General features: G+C 39.2%; 1 protein-coding gene across 1 annotated transcript; it reads right to left on the bottom strand.

Annotated features, from left to right (window-relative positions):
- Window positions 1-11,560: 11,560 nt before the first annotated feature.
- On the bottom strand, window positions 11,561-15,898 carry LOC131322688 (WUSCHEL-related homeobox 11-like). The gene is made up of 3 exons (XM_058354103.1): window positions 15,245-15,898; window positions 12,977-13,158; window positions 11,561-11,928 (listed from the first exon to the last, which is right to left on the bottom strand). Exons 1-3 carry the CDS (start codon window positions 15,831-15,833, stop codon window positions 11,911-11,913), a joined length of 789 nt encoding a protein of 262 aa, XP_058210086.1. The 5' UTR covers window positions 15,834-15,898; the 3' UTR covers window positions 11,561-11,910.
- Between the last annotated feature and the right edge of the window lie 1,508 nt (window positions 15,899-17,406).

Raw genomic sequence — 17,406 nt, 5'->3', positions numbered from 1 at the left:
GCGTCGGGCTCTAGCAGTTCAGGTTCATCACTAAGTTTTGAGCAGAGAGGCAGAGGCCAAGCCAGGGGTGGTTAGAATCAGAACAAGAGCCGGTCGAAATCACGTGGCAAGAAGTCCCGCAGCAAAACACAAGTACGCGGCATTAAAGGTGAATGTTGGAACTGTGGCTAGGCGGGTCACATGTCTTTAGTCTGTAAGGCTCCAAAGAAGAATAATGGTGAGTAGGAGGCCTACATCGTGCAGGATGCACTGATTCTTTCGATGGACAGTATCGTGGAGTCATGGGTGGTTGACTCGGGCACCTCATTTCACGCGACTGCTAGCAAGGGGGTTCTAAAGAACTATGTAGCAGGCGACTTTGGGCAAGTATGCTTGGGCGACGATGAGCCATGTAGTATAATGGGAATGGGTGATGTGCAGATTGAAACGCAAGGGTTTAAATGGTGTTTGAAGGATGACAGACACGTCCCGCAGCTGAAGAGGAATCTTGTTTCAGTTAGGCAATTGGGAGCAGCAAGATATACCTCAACATTCACAGGAGACGCATGGAAGGTCTCCAACGGTACCATAGTGGTAGTGCACGGAAAGAAGGTTGGTACTCTCTATTTAACTTCACATGGGAGTCATTCACTTGCCATCGCGGAGGGACTCGCAGGGGTGGTCCTACGCGAGGACCACAAAGGTCTTGCGAATGTGGTACCATGTGAGGGTAGGCTCGCGGAAGGTTCGCGGCCGGAGAACCAAGTGAGTTCAAGTTTGTGGCACGACAGGTTGGGACATATGACAGAGAAGGGGATGAAGGTTCTGCAAACATAGGGGAAGCTGCCAGTTGAGTCAGTGGATTTCGACATGTGCGAAGACTGTATCTTTAGCAAGCAGAGGCGGGTTAGTTTCCAGAAAAGTGGTAGACCTCCCAAGCTAAGCAAGCTGGAGCTTGTTCATACAGACGTATGGGGTCCCGCGCCAGTGCATTCTCTCGGCAGGTCGAGGTACTTTGTTATTTTCATCGATGATCACTCGAGGAAAGTATGGGTCTACTTCATGAAACACAAGTCAGAGGTATCCGAAATTTTTATGAAGTGGAAAGCCAGAGTAGAGAACGAGACAGACTTGAAGGTGAAGTGATTGAGGTCAGACAATGGGAGAGAGTATGAACTGGGAAAGTACAAGAGAGCCTTTGCTTTATTCGGGATCCGTTTAGAGAAGACTCTTCCAGGAACTCCGCAGCAGAATGGCATCGTGGAGCGGATGAATAGGACTCTGACAGAGCATGCGTGGAGCATGCAGATACATGTGGGGTTGCCCAAGCAGTTTTGGGCAGATGAGATCAGTACAACAGCATACTTGATCAACCATGGATCATCAATTCCGTTGAACTTTGGGATACCGGAAGAGGTTTGGAGCGGTAAGGAGGTAAATCTCTCACATTTGAAAGTTTTCGGTTGTGTTGCTTATGTCCACCTCAGTAACAAAGTCAGAGACAAGCTAGATGCTAAGTCACTGAAGTACACGTTCATTGGGTACGGCGGCGATGAGTTTGGTTATCATTTCTGGGATGAGAAAAATCAGAAGATAATCAAAAGCCGGGATGTCATATTCAATGAGTCGGTGCTGTATAAGGACAGGGATAACAAACAATGCAGTTGGAGTTCTACTGAGGATCGCGAGGGTCCTGTAGGGATGGTAATGCGAGAGGATCGCGAGTCATCCGAGTACTTTAGTTTGGAGGATCTTTCAGAAAGCAGTGGGGATGAGTCGGGATCTGATCGGACTGATGAGGTAGTCTCGCAAACAGAGTCTGGGGCAGTTCCAGAGACAAGGTCTAGCTCACCGGCTGCTGTAGTAAGGAGATCAACTAGAGTACCCAAATCTAATCCAAAATACGTTTCGTTGCTGGATTATTTGCTTTTGACAAATAGCAGGGAACCGTCTTGCTATGACGAGGCTTTACAGGTCAGAGAAGCTATGAAGTGGGAACGTGCTATGCAAGAGGAGATGGATTCTCTTCACTCGAATGTGACTTAGGAGTTGGCGAAGCTTCCCGCGGGGAAGAAGGCGCTACAAAACAAGTGGATATACCACGTTAAGTAGGAGAGTGATGGCAGCAAGAGGTTTAAGGTCAGATTGGTTGTGAAGGGCTTTCAACAGAAAAAAGGGGTTGATTTCACGGAGATTTTTTTCCCAATTGTGAAGCTGACCACCATCAGAGTGGTATTGAATTTGGTGGCTGCAGAAAACCTCTACCTTGAGCAATTGGATGTTAAAACTGCGTTTCTTCATGGTGACTTGGATGAATAAATCTATATAAAGCAACCTATTGGCTTCATTGAGAAATGCAAGGAAGGGATGGTGTGTAGACTCAAGAAGAGTCTATATGGGTTGAAACAGGCTTCTAGACAGTGGTACAAGAAGTTTGACAGTTCATGCAGCGCAGCGGCTACGCAAGGTGCCACGCGGATCACTGTTGCTACCTTAAACGTTGTAAAGCAATCTACATAATTTGTCACGCCCCGCCCCGCAAACGGCACCCAAAGTGGGCCCAAGTCGACGCATCCACGTGGCATTCCACACAGAAGACCAAATCACACCTCACAACCTGTCAGAATAAACACCCAGCGGAAGACTTATCACCTTAACATAAAAATGAGTCAACGTATTGACCAACCAACTACGACATCGATTATACCTAAGCAACAACATCTGCATTATAATACTTTAAAAATTCTATACTTCAACACATTCACCAACGACTTACTTACAACTTGAATAAACCAACTTCATCATCAACCACCTACAACAAACTCGACCATCCACAACGTCCAAAGTTAACCTCAAATAGAATGCTAACCATCGACCATACTTAATTACAACCTATACAATTTAAAAAACTTTAACTATCCTTAGTTACAACTCCTTACAAATTAAATTTTGTACCAGTTAAGGCACTTGACAACAACGTAACCCAAAATCTCACCTGACGCTAGCAAAACACCTCAACACGACGACCGGTAGTGGACCCACTCTAAGCAACCTGCTACCTGGCAGACCAAAAAGGAAAGTCAGAGTGTGTGAGATATAGAAATGCTCAACATAATACCACAACACCCGAAGGAATATCAACATGAATACACATCACCAATGTAACTGAAATACTAGAATGTATACAACAGTTATAACCAACATATCCACCCAGCTGAGCAATAATAATCATTGCACAACAATATGAATATAACCACATCATATGCAGTGGCACGTCTGCTATATCCCATGAACCCAAGATAAGGTGTCCCACATACCATACTCCCATCCACCGACAATTAGCCGGCATGGCATATGACATGGTATGTCTCACACGTTAACTTTTGACGGTTCAATCAACACCCATCAGCATGTAATTTCATCAAATATGCATATCACAACCAAATCTCGTGTCCCACACACCATGCTCCCAACCATCGTCCATTGAACGATATGGCTTACGACATGGTGTGCCTCACACGCAATCATTCACAACATATCAAAAGTTAAACAACAATAGCATGATATACACCCCTCACTACAACATCTTATTAAAAATAATCATATCGAAAGCTAATCACAAATAGCAAGATATACACTCACCACCACAGCAATATTATCTGGAGAAGAACCATATCAAACACACTCACCTTTGTATCGACCGAGGTACGCCAAACTTACGGTTTCGACCTCTCCCAATTGACTAGGTTGACACCTAACCACAAGTTAATCATATCAGTTTATTGAATGCTTAAACGTCAAAACTAACTCCTAACAACAATCTATAATACCAACAATAGATTAAAGATGCCTAACGTATACTAGCATGTCCATCTCAAAGGTTTAGAAGTGTCCCTAAACAAGCGTAACACTCAAATACCACATAACCCCTACATTTGGTTTGAAATCTACGACCAGACTGTCGTATTTTGCCAATAACTTTTTATAAGTTTAAAACTAGATCATGAAACCACCACCATTAGAAAGTACACCTCCAGTACATAAATTTTGATATAAAATTTGTTAAAAACGGAGTCCGAACGACAAAGTTATGCTCATCCAAAGTTGCACAAAAATCTGTCCAAAATCACATATTCTGCACGTCTATCAATTTCAAATCAAAAATTGATTTAACCTGGTACAAAACAAGCCACAACCCCTACATATTCCGAAAGGTATACGAGTCTAGTTTCAGAATCAATAACCCATGCGCTAATCCGATACCCGAGCTAAAAGATATGACCATTTTCCCAAAATGTGTCAATCCAACAAATACAAAACCCAGCAGTGTCATACAAACATGTAAAATCCGCCAACACTAAAATACGCATCTAATAAATTCCAAATTTGGTACACACCATTATCACTTGTCAAAATTCATTCCTGATTTTTTTCAGATTTTTCAAAATAAAGGAGCCTAATCAAAATTACCTCCAAACTCAGATATTCTGTGCAGCAAAGCACAATTTCCAGCAGAACAGTCAGTATTCGAAAATTCATTAAAAATTGAATACTTAATACTTTTTAGTAATTCTAATGCCAAAACATCACCAACTTATCAATCTTTCAGAATCATAAGGACCCAGAATCAGGAGGATCGGTTAACTATAAAAAAATTGATAAAAGACACAGCTCTATAAGCTGTCTGCTAAAAAATAGGATCCTGATCACAGTTAAGTTTATGATTTTTATCTTTTTCTACACCTCTCGAAAAATTATGAAAATTTAACACCATATACCAGACACACTAATGAACCTTCAATAAAAATATCAGAAATTTACAAGCTTTCTAGGTACCTTGAATAATTTTGTGAAGAACAACCTTGTACCTTAGTTTTTTCCTTCTTCTCCTTTCCTCTGCCGCCTCTCTCTCTCTCTCTCTCTCTCTCTCTCTCTCTCTCTCTCTCTACGTAAAAATAAGATACGTATAGAGAAAGATACATATCCCTAGGATATTTTGCTATATAAGAGCACAAAGAAATTTATCACATGCAAGCGGAACCACGTTCTAACTTATGCTCCAATAACAAATCACACATAGGACCCTCGCAGGTTCTATTGTTTATGATTTAAATCCCTAAAACACTTAGTTCAATTAAAAGTAATTGAAATACCGAAATATTTGGGGCGGGTATTACATAATTTTACTACTCTACGTAGATGATATGCTTGTAGCAGGGTTTTGTTTACGCGAGATAAACAAGTTGAAGCAACAGTTAGCAGCAGAGTTTGCTATGAAAAATCTGGGTGTAGCGAAGCAGATACTTGGGATGAGGATCAGCAGGGACAGAACTCAATGGGTCTTGAAGTTGAGTCATGCTGAGTATATTGAACAAGTTCTTGAAAGGTTCAATATGCAGAACGCCAAGGCAGTTGGCGAGCCTCTGGGAAGTCAGTTTAGACTTTCTGACATGCAGTCTCCGAAGACAGATGCTGAGAAGGAGCACATGGCCAAGGTACCATATGCCTCGGCCATTGGTAGCTTGATGTACACAATGGTCTGTACGCGGCCGGACATTGCCCATGCAGTGGGAGTTGTGAGCAGGTTTGCAAGCAATCCGGGGAAGCAGCATTGGGAAGTTGTCAAATGGTTACTGAGGTACCTCTGCGGGTCTGCGGATGTATCGCTGTGTTTTAGGAGAGCAGATTTGATGGTGAGAGGATATGTGGATGTAGATTTCGCTGGTGATCATGATACAAGGCGAAGCACCACAGGTTATGTCTACACTTTGGGATCAACAGCGGTGAGTTGGGTCTCACGCCTGCAGAAGTTGGTAACTTTGTCCACGATAGAAGCTAAGTACGTAGCAGTCACGGAGGCCACTAAGGAGATGATTTGGTTGAAGGCTTTTCTGGGTGAGTTGGGTTTGAAGCAGGAGAACAGTGTTCTTTTCAGTGACAGCCAGAGTGCTATACACTTTGCGAAAAATCCAGTGTTTCATGCTAGAACGAAGCACATCGATTTGAGGTACTATTTCATTCGCTCGCTTTTGGAAGAAAGGGAATTGTTACTGGAGAAGATTTTGGGGAGCCAAAATCCGGCAGATATGTTGGCAAAGTCGGTCACCATCGGGAAACTGAAGTTGTGCTCAACTTCAGTTGGCCTTTGCACGTGAGGAGTTGGAGGGCCGGAGTCGCACCAGGAGGGGTGAAGTTCACTACGTCCGCTATTGATTGACGTTGTTGATATTGGTTTGCTTCAGTTATCTTCAAGTGGGAGATTGTTGGGGATGCAGACAACTTTCAGCAACAGAGTTCAGCAACAAAGGTCCGTGACCAGCGCGGAGAGTTCCGCGATAGATAGGCACGTGGTCAGGCTTGCGGCAGGTAGCACGCGACAGACAAGCTTGCGGCCGGGATGGGCCATGGGCCGCGGTCCAAGTTGGTTGGACGGGTCCAGCTATCACTTAGGGTTTGCCTATAAATATTAGTTGTTGTATTAATTATTTTTTGAGAGCAGTTTGCTAGAGAGCGAGCAGAAAAAGCGAGAGGCTGTTTTTGCTATACAGAGAGAGAATTATAGAGAGAGAGAGTGGAAGAGAAAACTTTTCTCAGAAAGGAAAGAGAAGACTTGTAATCTTTAACTTTCTTTGTTTATAATGGACTGATGTGGCTCCCAGGAACGTAGGCAAGTTGCCGAACTTTGTATATCTGTGTGTTCTGTTTTTCTTATTCCTCTTTCTCTTCCTTTTCTTTGGTTTGTTTTCTGTGACAATAGTATCTCAAGATCCTGAAGTGTTTTTTGTTTGTTGCGAGTCGAGCGTGAGGCTCCGATTTCCCAACAGTCATTATCTCACAAAACATCAACTTTAATTCAAAAGACAAGTTTTTAGTTAGGGGAACACATTCTAACTCTCTTTAATGAGTGACTTAACTGTATCTTAATGCTATTTTTATGGGTTTGGGTTTCGAGTTGGGTATGGGAGAAATAGGGTGGGATGATGCCGTTTCGCTTCGAAGGGTATTTTGGTTTGCAAATGTACTAGGAATTCCATGTGTTTGCAACCTCTCTCTCTCCTAGCCGCCATAAATATCTTTCTTCTCCCTTCCCCTCCCCCTTAGGGTTTCATATCCTTGTACGGCGGTGGGATGGGAAGGCCATGTTACTAATTCTAAACTTTTTTTTAAACTTTTGTCTTGTTCACTACAACAAAATTTGGTTATGGCCACGCACAATACTACGTTGGCAAATGCTTATTTGCGTCGGCAAAGGGTTTTGGCGACGCAAGTCCTTGCGTCGGCATGCCGTCGACGTTGCTACGTCGGCAATAGTATTTGCCGACGTGAACACCTCCGTCGCCAAAAGACAGGAGATTTGGCGACGCACTTTGCGTCTGCGAAAGTATGGTTAATGTGGGAAACATATTACACCTTTGCCGATGTGTTTTGCATCGCCAAAAGGTAGCCTATTGGCGACGCCAGTTGTTGCGTCGCCGAAAGGTTACTTGACGAAAAAAGACAATTTTCTTGCACCTCCTAGGTTTTGAAACCAAGTCATCCGACTACACAAGCCTCTATGCTCAAAGCTACGACCAACTGCACTACACATACTTTTCATTATATATTTGAAACATCTAATATATATATAGTATATATTAACATTAAAATAGCGATTAAAGTTGAATCGAACGTGATTTTGAACCTTTAAACATTAAAATTAGCAATTTTGATAAACATAAAAATTGTAGCCCTTTGTGTTATTGTTCAAACCGAATTTTAATTACCTTCAATCATAGTTAATTTATTTAGTAGTTCGGGTATAACTTTGTACTCATAATTGTGATTGAAGTAATTCAAATTGGGTTTGAACAATAACACGAAGGGCTAACAACTTTCATGCTTATCAAAATTCAAATTGGGTGAAGCAATTTTAGTATTTTGGACCGAAAAAGATTGGGTCTTCTCGAAACGACGTCGTTTTATGTTATTGTATTTTAATAATTTTTTCTTTTGCAATTGTTAATTTCATTTTCAAATCCCAAAAAAATATTTTTATATATTATTTTTTTATTTGCTTACACCAAATTAAAGTGAAAATGCACAAAAATTCATAGGGGACATTTAAATTGAGATGGAGGGAGTAGATACTATATCTATGTATTAATTTCACGGATTCACTAGATTTTTTTTAAATTTCTTATCATTACATCTTGATCAGATGTAAAATACCATATTCTAAGAAAGAATCTACGACCCGATGAAGGGCCTTTCAAAATTGAATAGACCCAAAAATTTACAAGAATGATTAGCACAAGACCTTGGTTCAGAAATAAATAAATTCAATGTATACCTTTGAAAGGTAGCGGACAACTTTTTTTTTTTTAAATGATCGATCTAAACTTTCAGCAATTAACATCTTATCAATTATATCATTCTCGCCAAAATTGGTGATAATCAGATGTCAGCAACTATATGATCGTAACACATTCGATGGTTCATGAGGCATTAAAGTCCTATAGTGTACAACTTGAGGGCCGCTTGAACTATTTTTTTTAAAATTGGAACCGTCTATCTTATAAATAAGAAGGATTAAACCATTTCTGTCAAGAATGAAGTAAATCTCTTATCATTACATACTTGATCGGACGTAGCGTCCCAACGATGGGGCTTTCAAAATCCGATAGACCTAAAAATTTACGTGAACGATTAAAACACTAACCACAACAAAATGAACGGTATCGATTGTCATGGTTGTGTTGCGGTCATCTGGCTACTGTTCATTAGACTATAGCATAAGACATTGGTTTAGAAACAAGTAAATTGAATGTATAGATTCTAATGGTACATAAATTGAATGTATAGTCTCTAATGGTACGTAATTAATTGCTGACTCATTTTTTCGAATGGTCAATCTAAAACGTTAGGATTTAATGTCTTATCAATTATATCATTCTCGCTAAAATTGGTGATAATTTGATCTCGGCCACTACATGATCGTAACATATTCGATAGTTCCAGAGGCATTAAAATCCTATAGTGCACAACTTGAGGGCCACATGAACTATTTTTTAAAATCGGAACCGTCTATCTTTTACATAAGACGATCAAATCATTCTTGCCAAAAATGAAGTAAATCTCTTATCGTTACATATTTAATCGAACGTAATATGTCATTCTAATAATGAATTTTTGTACTGATGAAAAACTTCATACCCAGCGGCGATGCACTTCGCGTCGCCAATTGCGAAGATTGTTGGCGCCAAATATCCCGCCAAAAAATTTTCCCTTTGGCGACGCGATTTACGTCGCCGAATGTGAAGACTATTCGCGACATCAAAGTGTGTCGCCAATACATACCCAATGGCGACGCACCTTGCATCGCCGAATGTGAGGACTTTTGGCGACATCAAAATGTGTTGCCAATACACATCCAACGGCGACACATTTTTGTTGTGTTGCCAATCCTTGTCGCCGAATGTGAAAATTATTGGCGACATCAAAGTGTGTCGCCAATACATACCCAACGACAACGTATTTTTGGGTGTGTCGCCAATTCTTGTCGTCAAAAGTAAAATTTGTTGTAGTGGTTTTATTTTTCTTTCGTCTCTTTGATCTGTGAGAGTTTTGTCTCTCGTCTTCTTGAGAGTTGTTAATTTCGTCTGCAGATCGGGTTCTTTTAGAAATGATATTGCTCCACAATGATATCTATGCCTGTAATGTTCTTACTCTCCATGATGTTTTTGACGAGACAACTCATGGTGGCTTGTTAGATGTATAGCTTTTGGAAGTTCATTGGTGCGTTCCTACTTTGTTGGAGTCCATCTGATTGTTTGAGTATTTGTTGTTTTTTATCTTTGGCTAGTAAGACTGCTGAATCTTGGTATGAATCTATGACAAATTGCGAGTGTTGTTGTTTACGTCAAGCTCAATGTCTGAGTTAGGGTGAAAGACATCAACTTGCCTTGTGTTTCTCGATGATTAGTTTGATTTTAATTTGTTCAAAATATTTGTAGTGAACTCTGTTATGTGAGTGTCGCTGGACCGTGATTAATACTATAATCTTTCCCATTTTTAAAAAGGAAAATATCTTATACTATACTTTATAATTCCAAACCTTCATATATACCATCTCTATATCCTTTTCAAAAAAAACCATCTCTATATCTATGTTATTAAATGCCCGTGATGAGCCGACCTCTATTCTTCCTCTTCTTTCTGCTTCCTTTGTTTTGTACTACTCCTCTATGGGGTCCAACAATTAAAGAAACCTTTTAAAGACAGAAGACAAATTAAGGAATATTTATTTTAAAATTCATTGGGACATGTTCCTTAGTTCTAAAATGTGGAGGAGAATATGACACCGTCCTCCCTAGCTCATACCTGCATGCACACACCGGAAGTACTAAACCAGTACCAAAAGCTCTCCACCCAATATAATGGTTAATGTTAAATAATTAATGAGTCCTGCTACAAGTACCGATGGTTTCGTACTGAAATCATACTGACGGTTATGCCGGGCAGTTTCCGGTCACCGGACGGCCGATCCGAGTCTTTCAAAAATTCTGAAGACAAAAAACAAGGTGGTCTCTTCGGGAATCAATGGCATTCGATGTGTGTAAGGTGATTGATCTAACACCCTATTTTTCGTGTATATACATATATACATATATGCACGAAAAATAAGATGTTTGGATCAAGCACCCTAAACACATCGGATATTGTTGATTCTCACTTAAACCCCCTCGTTTTTTTTTTTAGAATTTTTGAACGGCTTGGATCGGCCGTCCGGTGTCCGGTGGCCGAAAACGGCCCGATGCGGCTGTCGGTACGATTTTCATACGGAACCCATCGGTCCCTACAGCTTTTCCGATAATTAAGCTGCCAATATGCTAACCATGTCTCCATGGGCGGTTTCAGGATTATATTAATTTTAACAGTACTGGGGAAAATGTACAAAAAGTTTTTGTGATACTAAATTTACTAGCTAGCTTTGAATTTATTTCCATTTGGTTGACCAAATTTTTCCGACTCAGACGGGTTGAATCAAGATTTCGGTCCGGGGATGCCACTTTGCTATTAATTGTTGCATACTTTTGGTGAACATATATGAAGGAAAAGGTTAAGCGTAAAGTCAATCTTTGTGCTTGGATTTATTTTTATAAAACTGAAATAAAGAAGAATTAGTTCAATTATCTTGTGGTCCTTAAATAAAACTCATTGATATGTTTTTCTCCTCCTGATCCAAACCATTTATCATTTAAATCGCGCTATAATCTCATCAGTTGTGTGAAAAATCAAAATTAATGTTTGGATGCGCCGAGGTGTCTAATCCATTAAAATACATGCACCTTCTTTTGAAACTAGGGTAGAAACACCACATTAGTGTGGTTGGTTCATTACTTTCCCTTCTAAGATAGAGGTCCTAAGTTTTAGTCCTCGTGGAGGATATACTCAACTCTCATTGCAACAGTTGATAACTAACTCTTAACATCCTATTATCTGGCAAAAAAGAAAAAGAAAACTAGGAGTGGCTCGTGCCACACTCTCTTAATAAGATTCACTTGAACCCTCTCATAACACAGTAGAGACGTCCCCGCATGTGTATTAAAATTCCATGAATATTCAAATAACTTTACTCATCATCATCATCACAAATAAATCCAAAACACACAATACAAAATGTCTCCTCATGAGACATGGGGTATTTAACTCCTAGAACATGTAACAACATTTGACATAAGCTAATCTCTCTTCAAACAAATTAAGAAACACAAACATATAAAATAAAATAAAAAAAGGGATACAAATTACCACTAAGTACTGAGTACAACAGAAATGAAACGTGAGAAAGATATCTCTTCTTATGAAAACCACAAAACTTGTCGCCCCCATCCTCGTATAGGATTAAAGCTAGCTCCCTGTCCCTCCGGTCGGTGGAGCTTAAATCCAAAATTAACCAGGCCTTGGAACCTGTGAACAACATTTGTACATGTTTATATTAAAATGAGCTGTTCTTTGTCGATTCCACAACCAACCCAATGATGAGAGAGAGAGAGAGAGAGAGAGAGAGAGAGAGAGAGAGAGAGAGAGAGAGAGAGAGAGAGTAGTGGAATACTATTAAACAGCAATTAGAAGCTTTCACTTTCAATAATCCTTCCCTAATATGGTTTGAAGTTTGAACTAATGACTTTCCCAATCAACTAAGACATGAATAAATAAAAGCTAAATTAATGCTAACCGCATCCCAATGGACAGTGGTTAATATGAAAAAAAAAAAACTGAAAATGTATTGATATCTGTAAAGTGCATTACCTATGGTTCGATTCTTATCTAGACCGTAAGAGAGCAATTTTTTATGAATCTCTTAATTTTAATATAGACGACTTACCTTTGATCGAACTAGGAAATGACCAGACCAGGAAGAAAATTAGTTGAGGTGTACGTAAATTGATAAATGGAGACAATAGTTCATCTTGGCCATGGTTTAGCCATGGTACTAAAAAATGAAACCCTAAAATGGCACTTTTTATGTGTCTAATAGGAGGTGATAGAAAATCAGTAAACAAAATCACTACGCTGCCAAAGGTCATCCAGGGGACAATGGTTCCGGTTCTGCAGAAAAAGGTCATCGGAAATGCGATCACAAATTTTCAAAAGGCTCCGTTGGATCCCATAACATAATTGACTGTTGTAACCTGACCGTTAAAGCCAAAATCAGAAAAAGAGATCGAGTGGGGAGAAAATTGAAGGGTACCCATGGGCGTATAATTATAACGACGTCCTTCGATTCATGTTGCGTACTATTTTGTAAAGTGCAATTGAAAACGATGATATGCCATAAGTGAAGTTATATATATATTCACGATTCAGGCGACTTCGTATGTACAAGTCCTAGTGTTTTTTTGTTGTAGTGAGTCCTAAATCGTATACCATAACTTACGTGCCGTAAAAACATAACTAGTATGTATATTAGACATGTACGTATGTGTGTATTGATAGTTTTGGTGGTGATTATTACCAGGAAATAGCTCTCTCCATGGTGCAAGGTGTGAAGTGAAAAGCCGAAGTCGTTGAAAGCAGGGACCACTGGCATTCCAGAAGAGTGGACTAACATCAAATCTTCACCAAACATTCCTTTCATGTCTATCGGGCCCCTGCCTACTTCTGTCGGCACCCCGTTTATGAACACCGTCATAAATCCTGCACAACCATTCAGTAGTAGAGGCAACTTAGTCAAAGTTAATTTCCCCAGGAGAAAAACTTCTTTGCGGCCGTTTCCATGTGAATAAGCTAGTCTATCTCTTTTCCCGGTAGTTTTAAGCAAAAATAAGAGGTTTTTTTTTTTTTTTCCCTCGATGAAAGTCAACACTGTTAGATGTAGTTAATGAGGTTTGAACCATTGTTGAATGCATGGGAAAACATTATGCCTGCGACTGATCTGCTTGCTTGCAAACAAAGAACCCAAGCAACAACAGAGGTTTGGTTATCTTAAATCTTCTAGTATATATAGTCAGTTGACACCGAGGGCCTTCCAAAAATCTTTGAGCTGGAGCTTGATTTCAACTCGCGTGCCGTTGATTTATGTGTTAGGACAGTGTATGCATAACTTTTGCCTCGATTTTAATTGAACCCCAGCCTGTTGGTGTACGATGGTCGACCCTCAATTATTCCAATCGATACCTAATTATCTAACAAAATAATAGTGTTTTAGGTTGAGTGATATGCTTGGGCTCAAGTACGTGAACGTTATGAAGAAAGTTCAATTAAGTTATATTATAGAAATTAAAGGAGGATTCTTTACTTCTTTTTCTGTCCTACTGAGAAAGTCTTCTTTCTCTAGTTCATTTCTAACAAAAAACTTCAATCCATACATGTAAGAAATAGACCAATTCAACAGCTTTTTGTTCAATTCCGCGTGGAGTAAAATTCTCAAAGGTGCGAGTCGGAGGAATGACCACTTGACCTCGAATTTTCATATATAAAGAACACGACGAGCACAAATAACTTGGAGTTATAAGCAGAGGACTCGACCCGGCCGGCAAGCTTAAGCTTAGTAGTTTTGTAGACGGAAAAAATAGAGTCCCTCCCTCAAAATCTCACTGCTGAGATTCTCCTAAAGTCGTTCTAAACACATTAATTCTTTTGGTGTGGGAAGAAATTGCCATAGCATATATATATGATTTACACAATAATACAAACCGAGACAAAAGGGTATTATTATTATTATTATAGTCCCTTCTTTTATTTTATTTTTAACGTATTCCTTAAAAATCCTTTCTCGAAAGACCTACTTGTTTATTCAGTAAGCATCATTCATGATAGCGGTCAATATCAAATGCATGCGTGAGAGAAAGGGAAAAGAAAGAAGGTATAGGGTGGGTTCAAATTAAATACAAGAAATTGTTTGGAAACAGAATCGTTTCATGCGACTGCTCTAAAAATAGATTTTGCGGTTGCGATGTAAAATATCATAAAAGACTTAAATAAATCATTAATTCTCGAACACCTACTGAATTAAATGATTTCAGGAGAGATCGATACCGATAGTGGAACTTGGTCTGACAATTGGTATCAGAAATAATATATCATCAAAACTTTAAAAAAAAAAATGCTAATTAATTCTTTAAGCTAAATATGCAAAAAATTCATTAAAGATGATTTTTTCCTTTTTCAAAAGGCAAATAAACGAACAAGCCAAACTGAAAATAACATATTGGACTTGATCTAGTTTAGAGTGCAATTTTTTTCATTATCATATCATTAATTAGCAATTGAAAATTTTTCCCTTAATTAAAATTGTCTTTAATAGGTGCCCCAAAAATGCTAAATTCTGGCAATGCGCCATTACATAGGTACAATGTCGAATTTCATAAAATAACTTCAAATTGAAACCACAAAGGCGTGAGGTCAACGGAAAAGACTATAATACACATTTATTATTTGAGTGTGTATTATATACAGCTCCAAAATATTATGAATTATAGAGAAAATGTTACGAATTGTATTACTAAAAAGTTACGAATCGTATAAAGGTTCCGAGATACACTAAAATGTTATGAATCATAATGATAATGTTACGAATCGTACTGCTGAAAGGTTATGAATTCTAAAACAAAAGTTACGAAACACACTAAAATGTTATGAATAAATCATAAAATATGTGCATATGGTACACCCTTTTAAAAAATATATATTATAGACTTTCTCGGGGCGAAAATAGTGAACGTGCGCGCAGAAGTGTAAATGTTTGCGGTTGTAGCATTTCCGGCAGAGTATTAATTCTTACCTGGAGATTGGTTTGGCAAAGAAGTTGAAGAAGTATCTAACGGGGCCGAAACTGAAGGGGAGGAGGAAATCTGCTCACTGAAGTACCCTGGAAAACCAATTTCACCCGAAAAAGAGCAGAGATGCTCATTCACAAAATCAACACTGCCACCGCCGCCGCCCGAGGAAGAAGAAGAACCACTCATCTCATACTGATGAATTGCACCACCACCGCCACTACTTTCGTTGGTGGTCTGATAATAACCATGCTGTTGTTGTTGTTGTTGGGTGGCTGTGGCTGTGGCTGTGGCTGTGGCATGGCTGGTGGTGGTGGCCGCCGCTTCATGAATCTGCTGGCGCTGCCGGCGGCGGGACCGGGACCTCCGGTTCTGGAACCAGTAAAAGACATTTGCGTCGCCGACTGAACCGAATTTCTCCAGTAGTTTTCTGATCCTCACCGTTTCATCTTTCGGGGGATTTACCATCCCACTGTTGAAGATTGATTCCAGTATGAGGATTTGCTCTGGTTTGGGAGTCCACCTTGATCTAACTCCCTCGTTGTTTCTCTCTCTACTACCACCAGCATCTTCTTGGCCGCCACGATCTTCCATATGAGAGAGAGAGAGAGAGAGAGAGAGAGAGAGAGAGGGTCTCTCTGTCAAGGGAGGCACAAACTTAGATAAAGGATGAGAGAATGTGGAGGTAGAAATTTTGTGCACATGTTCACATACAGTACTGGGTGTAGGTTGAAGGTGCATGCATTATTCAAAGGGGTGGATTGGAATGTTTCAGTTCGAATTACCATATCACCCTTCATCAGTTTTGGAGAACCAAAAAGTTTACGCCCACCCCTCTCTTTTACCGCTCGCCCCACCGCATTCAATTTCACCGTCTAAAGTGTTTTGGACGGTGAAAGAGAGGGATGGTCGTAGATTTTTGGTTCTCCAATCCGTCTACCTCAACCGTACGATTTCCCCGCTTGCTCAATCTTACCGTCCATCTGGTTCGAGAAATCTTGAAGTTGAAGACAGTCCAAACAAATATTAATTATACGTAGTATTCAGTAGATGATCAGTTTCCCTTATTTTTATACGTAACCGACTTTATTTTTATAATTCTTGTGACAAGTATGACGACAGTATTCAGACGACAATTAATCAGAAAGTTCAACAATAGTAAATTATTGTATGCACAGTGTTTTAGTTTACTTAATTAATTTCATTTTTTTTATCAACAAAAAAGATTCTATTAAAATTCGACAAAATATTGCTCGTAATGAAGATGATAATAGTCAGCCTTCAAATGACGGTTCTTGTAGCAATTGAATACAAATTCTAAACTCTATAGGTGTCGATTATGTAGGGGGGATTCTGTTGGTGTCGACTGCTGTTGGGTTGCTCTCTTCAAACCTCTCTCAATGCATTTCATTGCTTATTGTTCCGTTTTCATCTTTCATGAAAACTTTTTTCGCCGTTTAAAAAAAAAAAAAAGCCTTCAAATACCCAATTATGGAAAATTTTATTTTGTCTTTGTTAAAAAGCCTAGTAGCAGTTTAAGTGTACGTTGATCTGTATTGTCATCAAGAAAAATATCGCTGTCTATCCACAAAAAAAGAGATTGCGCTACCAGTTTTCTTTGGGATTTGGAAAGCACGTGCAATCAAAAGGTTTGTGTCAACATAATTGGGATATACATTTTTTTTTTTAATAGCATGGGATATAGTTTTTTTGACTATGATGATATTTGCCGTCTACTCAAGTTAATAAATAATAATTGAGATTTTTTCTTCTCAATAAAGACAGAAAGATTAATTGCCTTCCTGTAATTACGTTTAGCTTTTTGATATTTTGATATTTTAGCTTAATGAAGCTTTAACACAGTTTAAATCTTGATCCATAGGCGAACAAGGCTACTTCACTAGCTAGGTATTCACTGATCGATCTCGTGTTAAATTTTTGAAAACCATAATGCTTTATTGACTTTTTGCAAGGTATCTTCCGAATTTATGCTGTATAATAATTGGAAAAATCTTCCGTACACACTTTTTTGGCGTACGCTATTTACGAATTTTTGTGGCTCATCTTACGGACTTTTTGTAGCACAAGATAGGAAAATTGTGGTACTTAATTTACGAACTTTTGTGACTCATTAATTTTATGAATTTTTGTGGTTTGTATAGTGAGA

Source organism: Rhododendron vialii, chromosome 4a, assembly GCF_030253575.1.
Source record: "Rhododendron vialii isolate Sample 1 chromosome 4a, ASM3025357v1".
In the NCBI taxonomy this organism is placed as follows: domain Eukaryota; kingdom Viridiplantae; phylum Streptophyta; class Magnoliopsida; order Ericales; family Ericaceae; genus Rhododendron; species Rhododendron vialii.
Note: the sequence above shows the minus strand (reverse complement) of the source record. Positions and strands in the feature narration are given on the sequence as shown.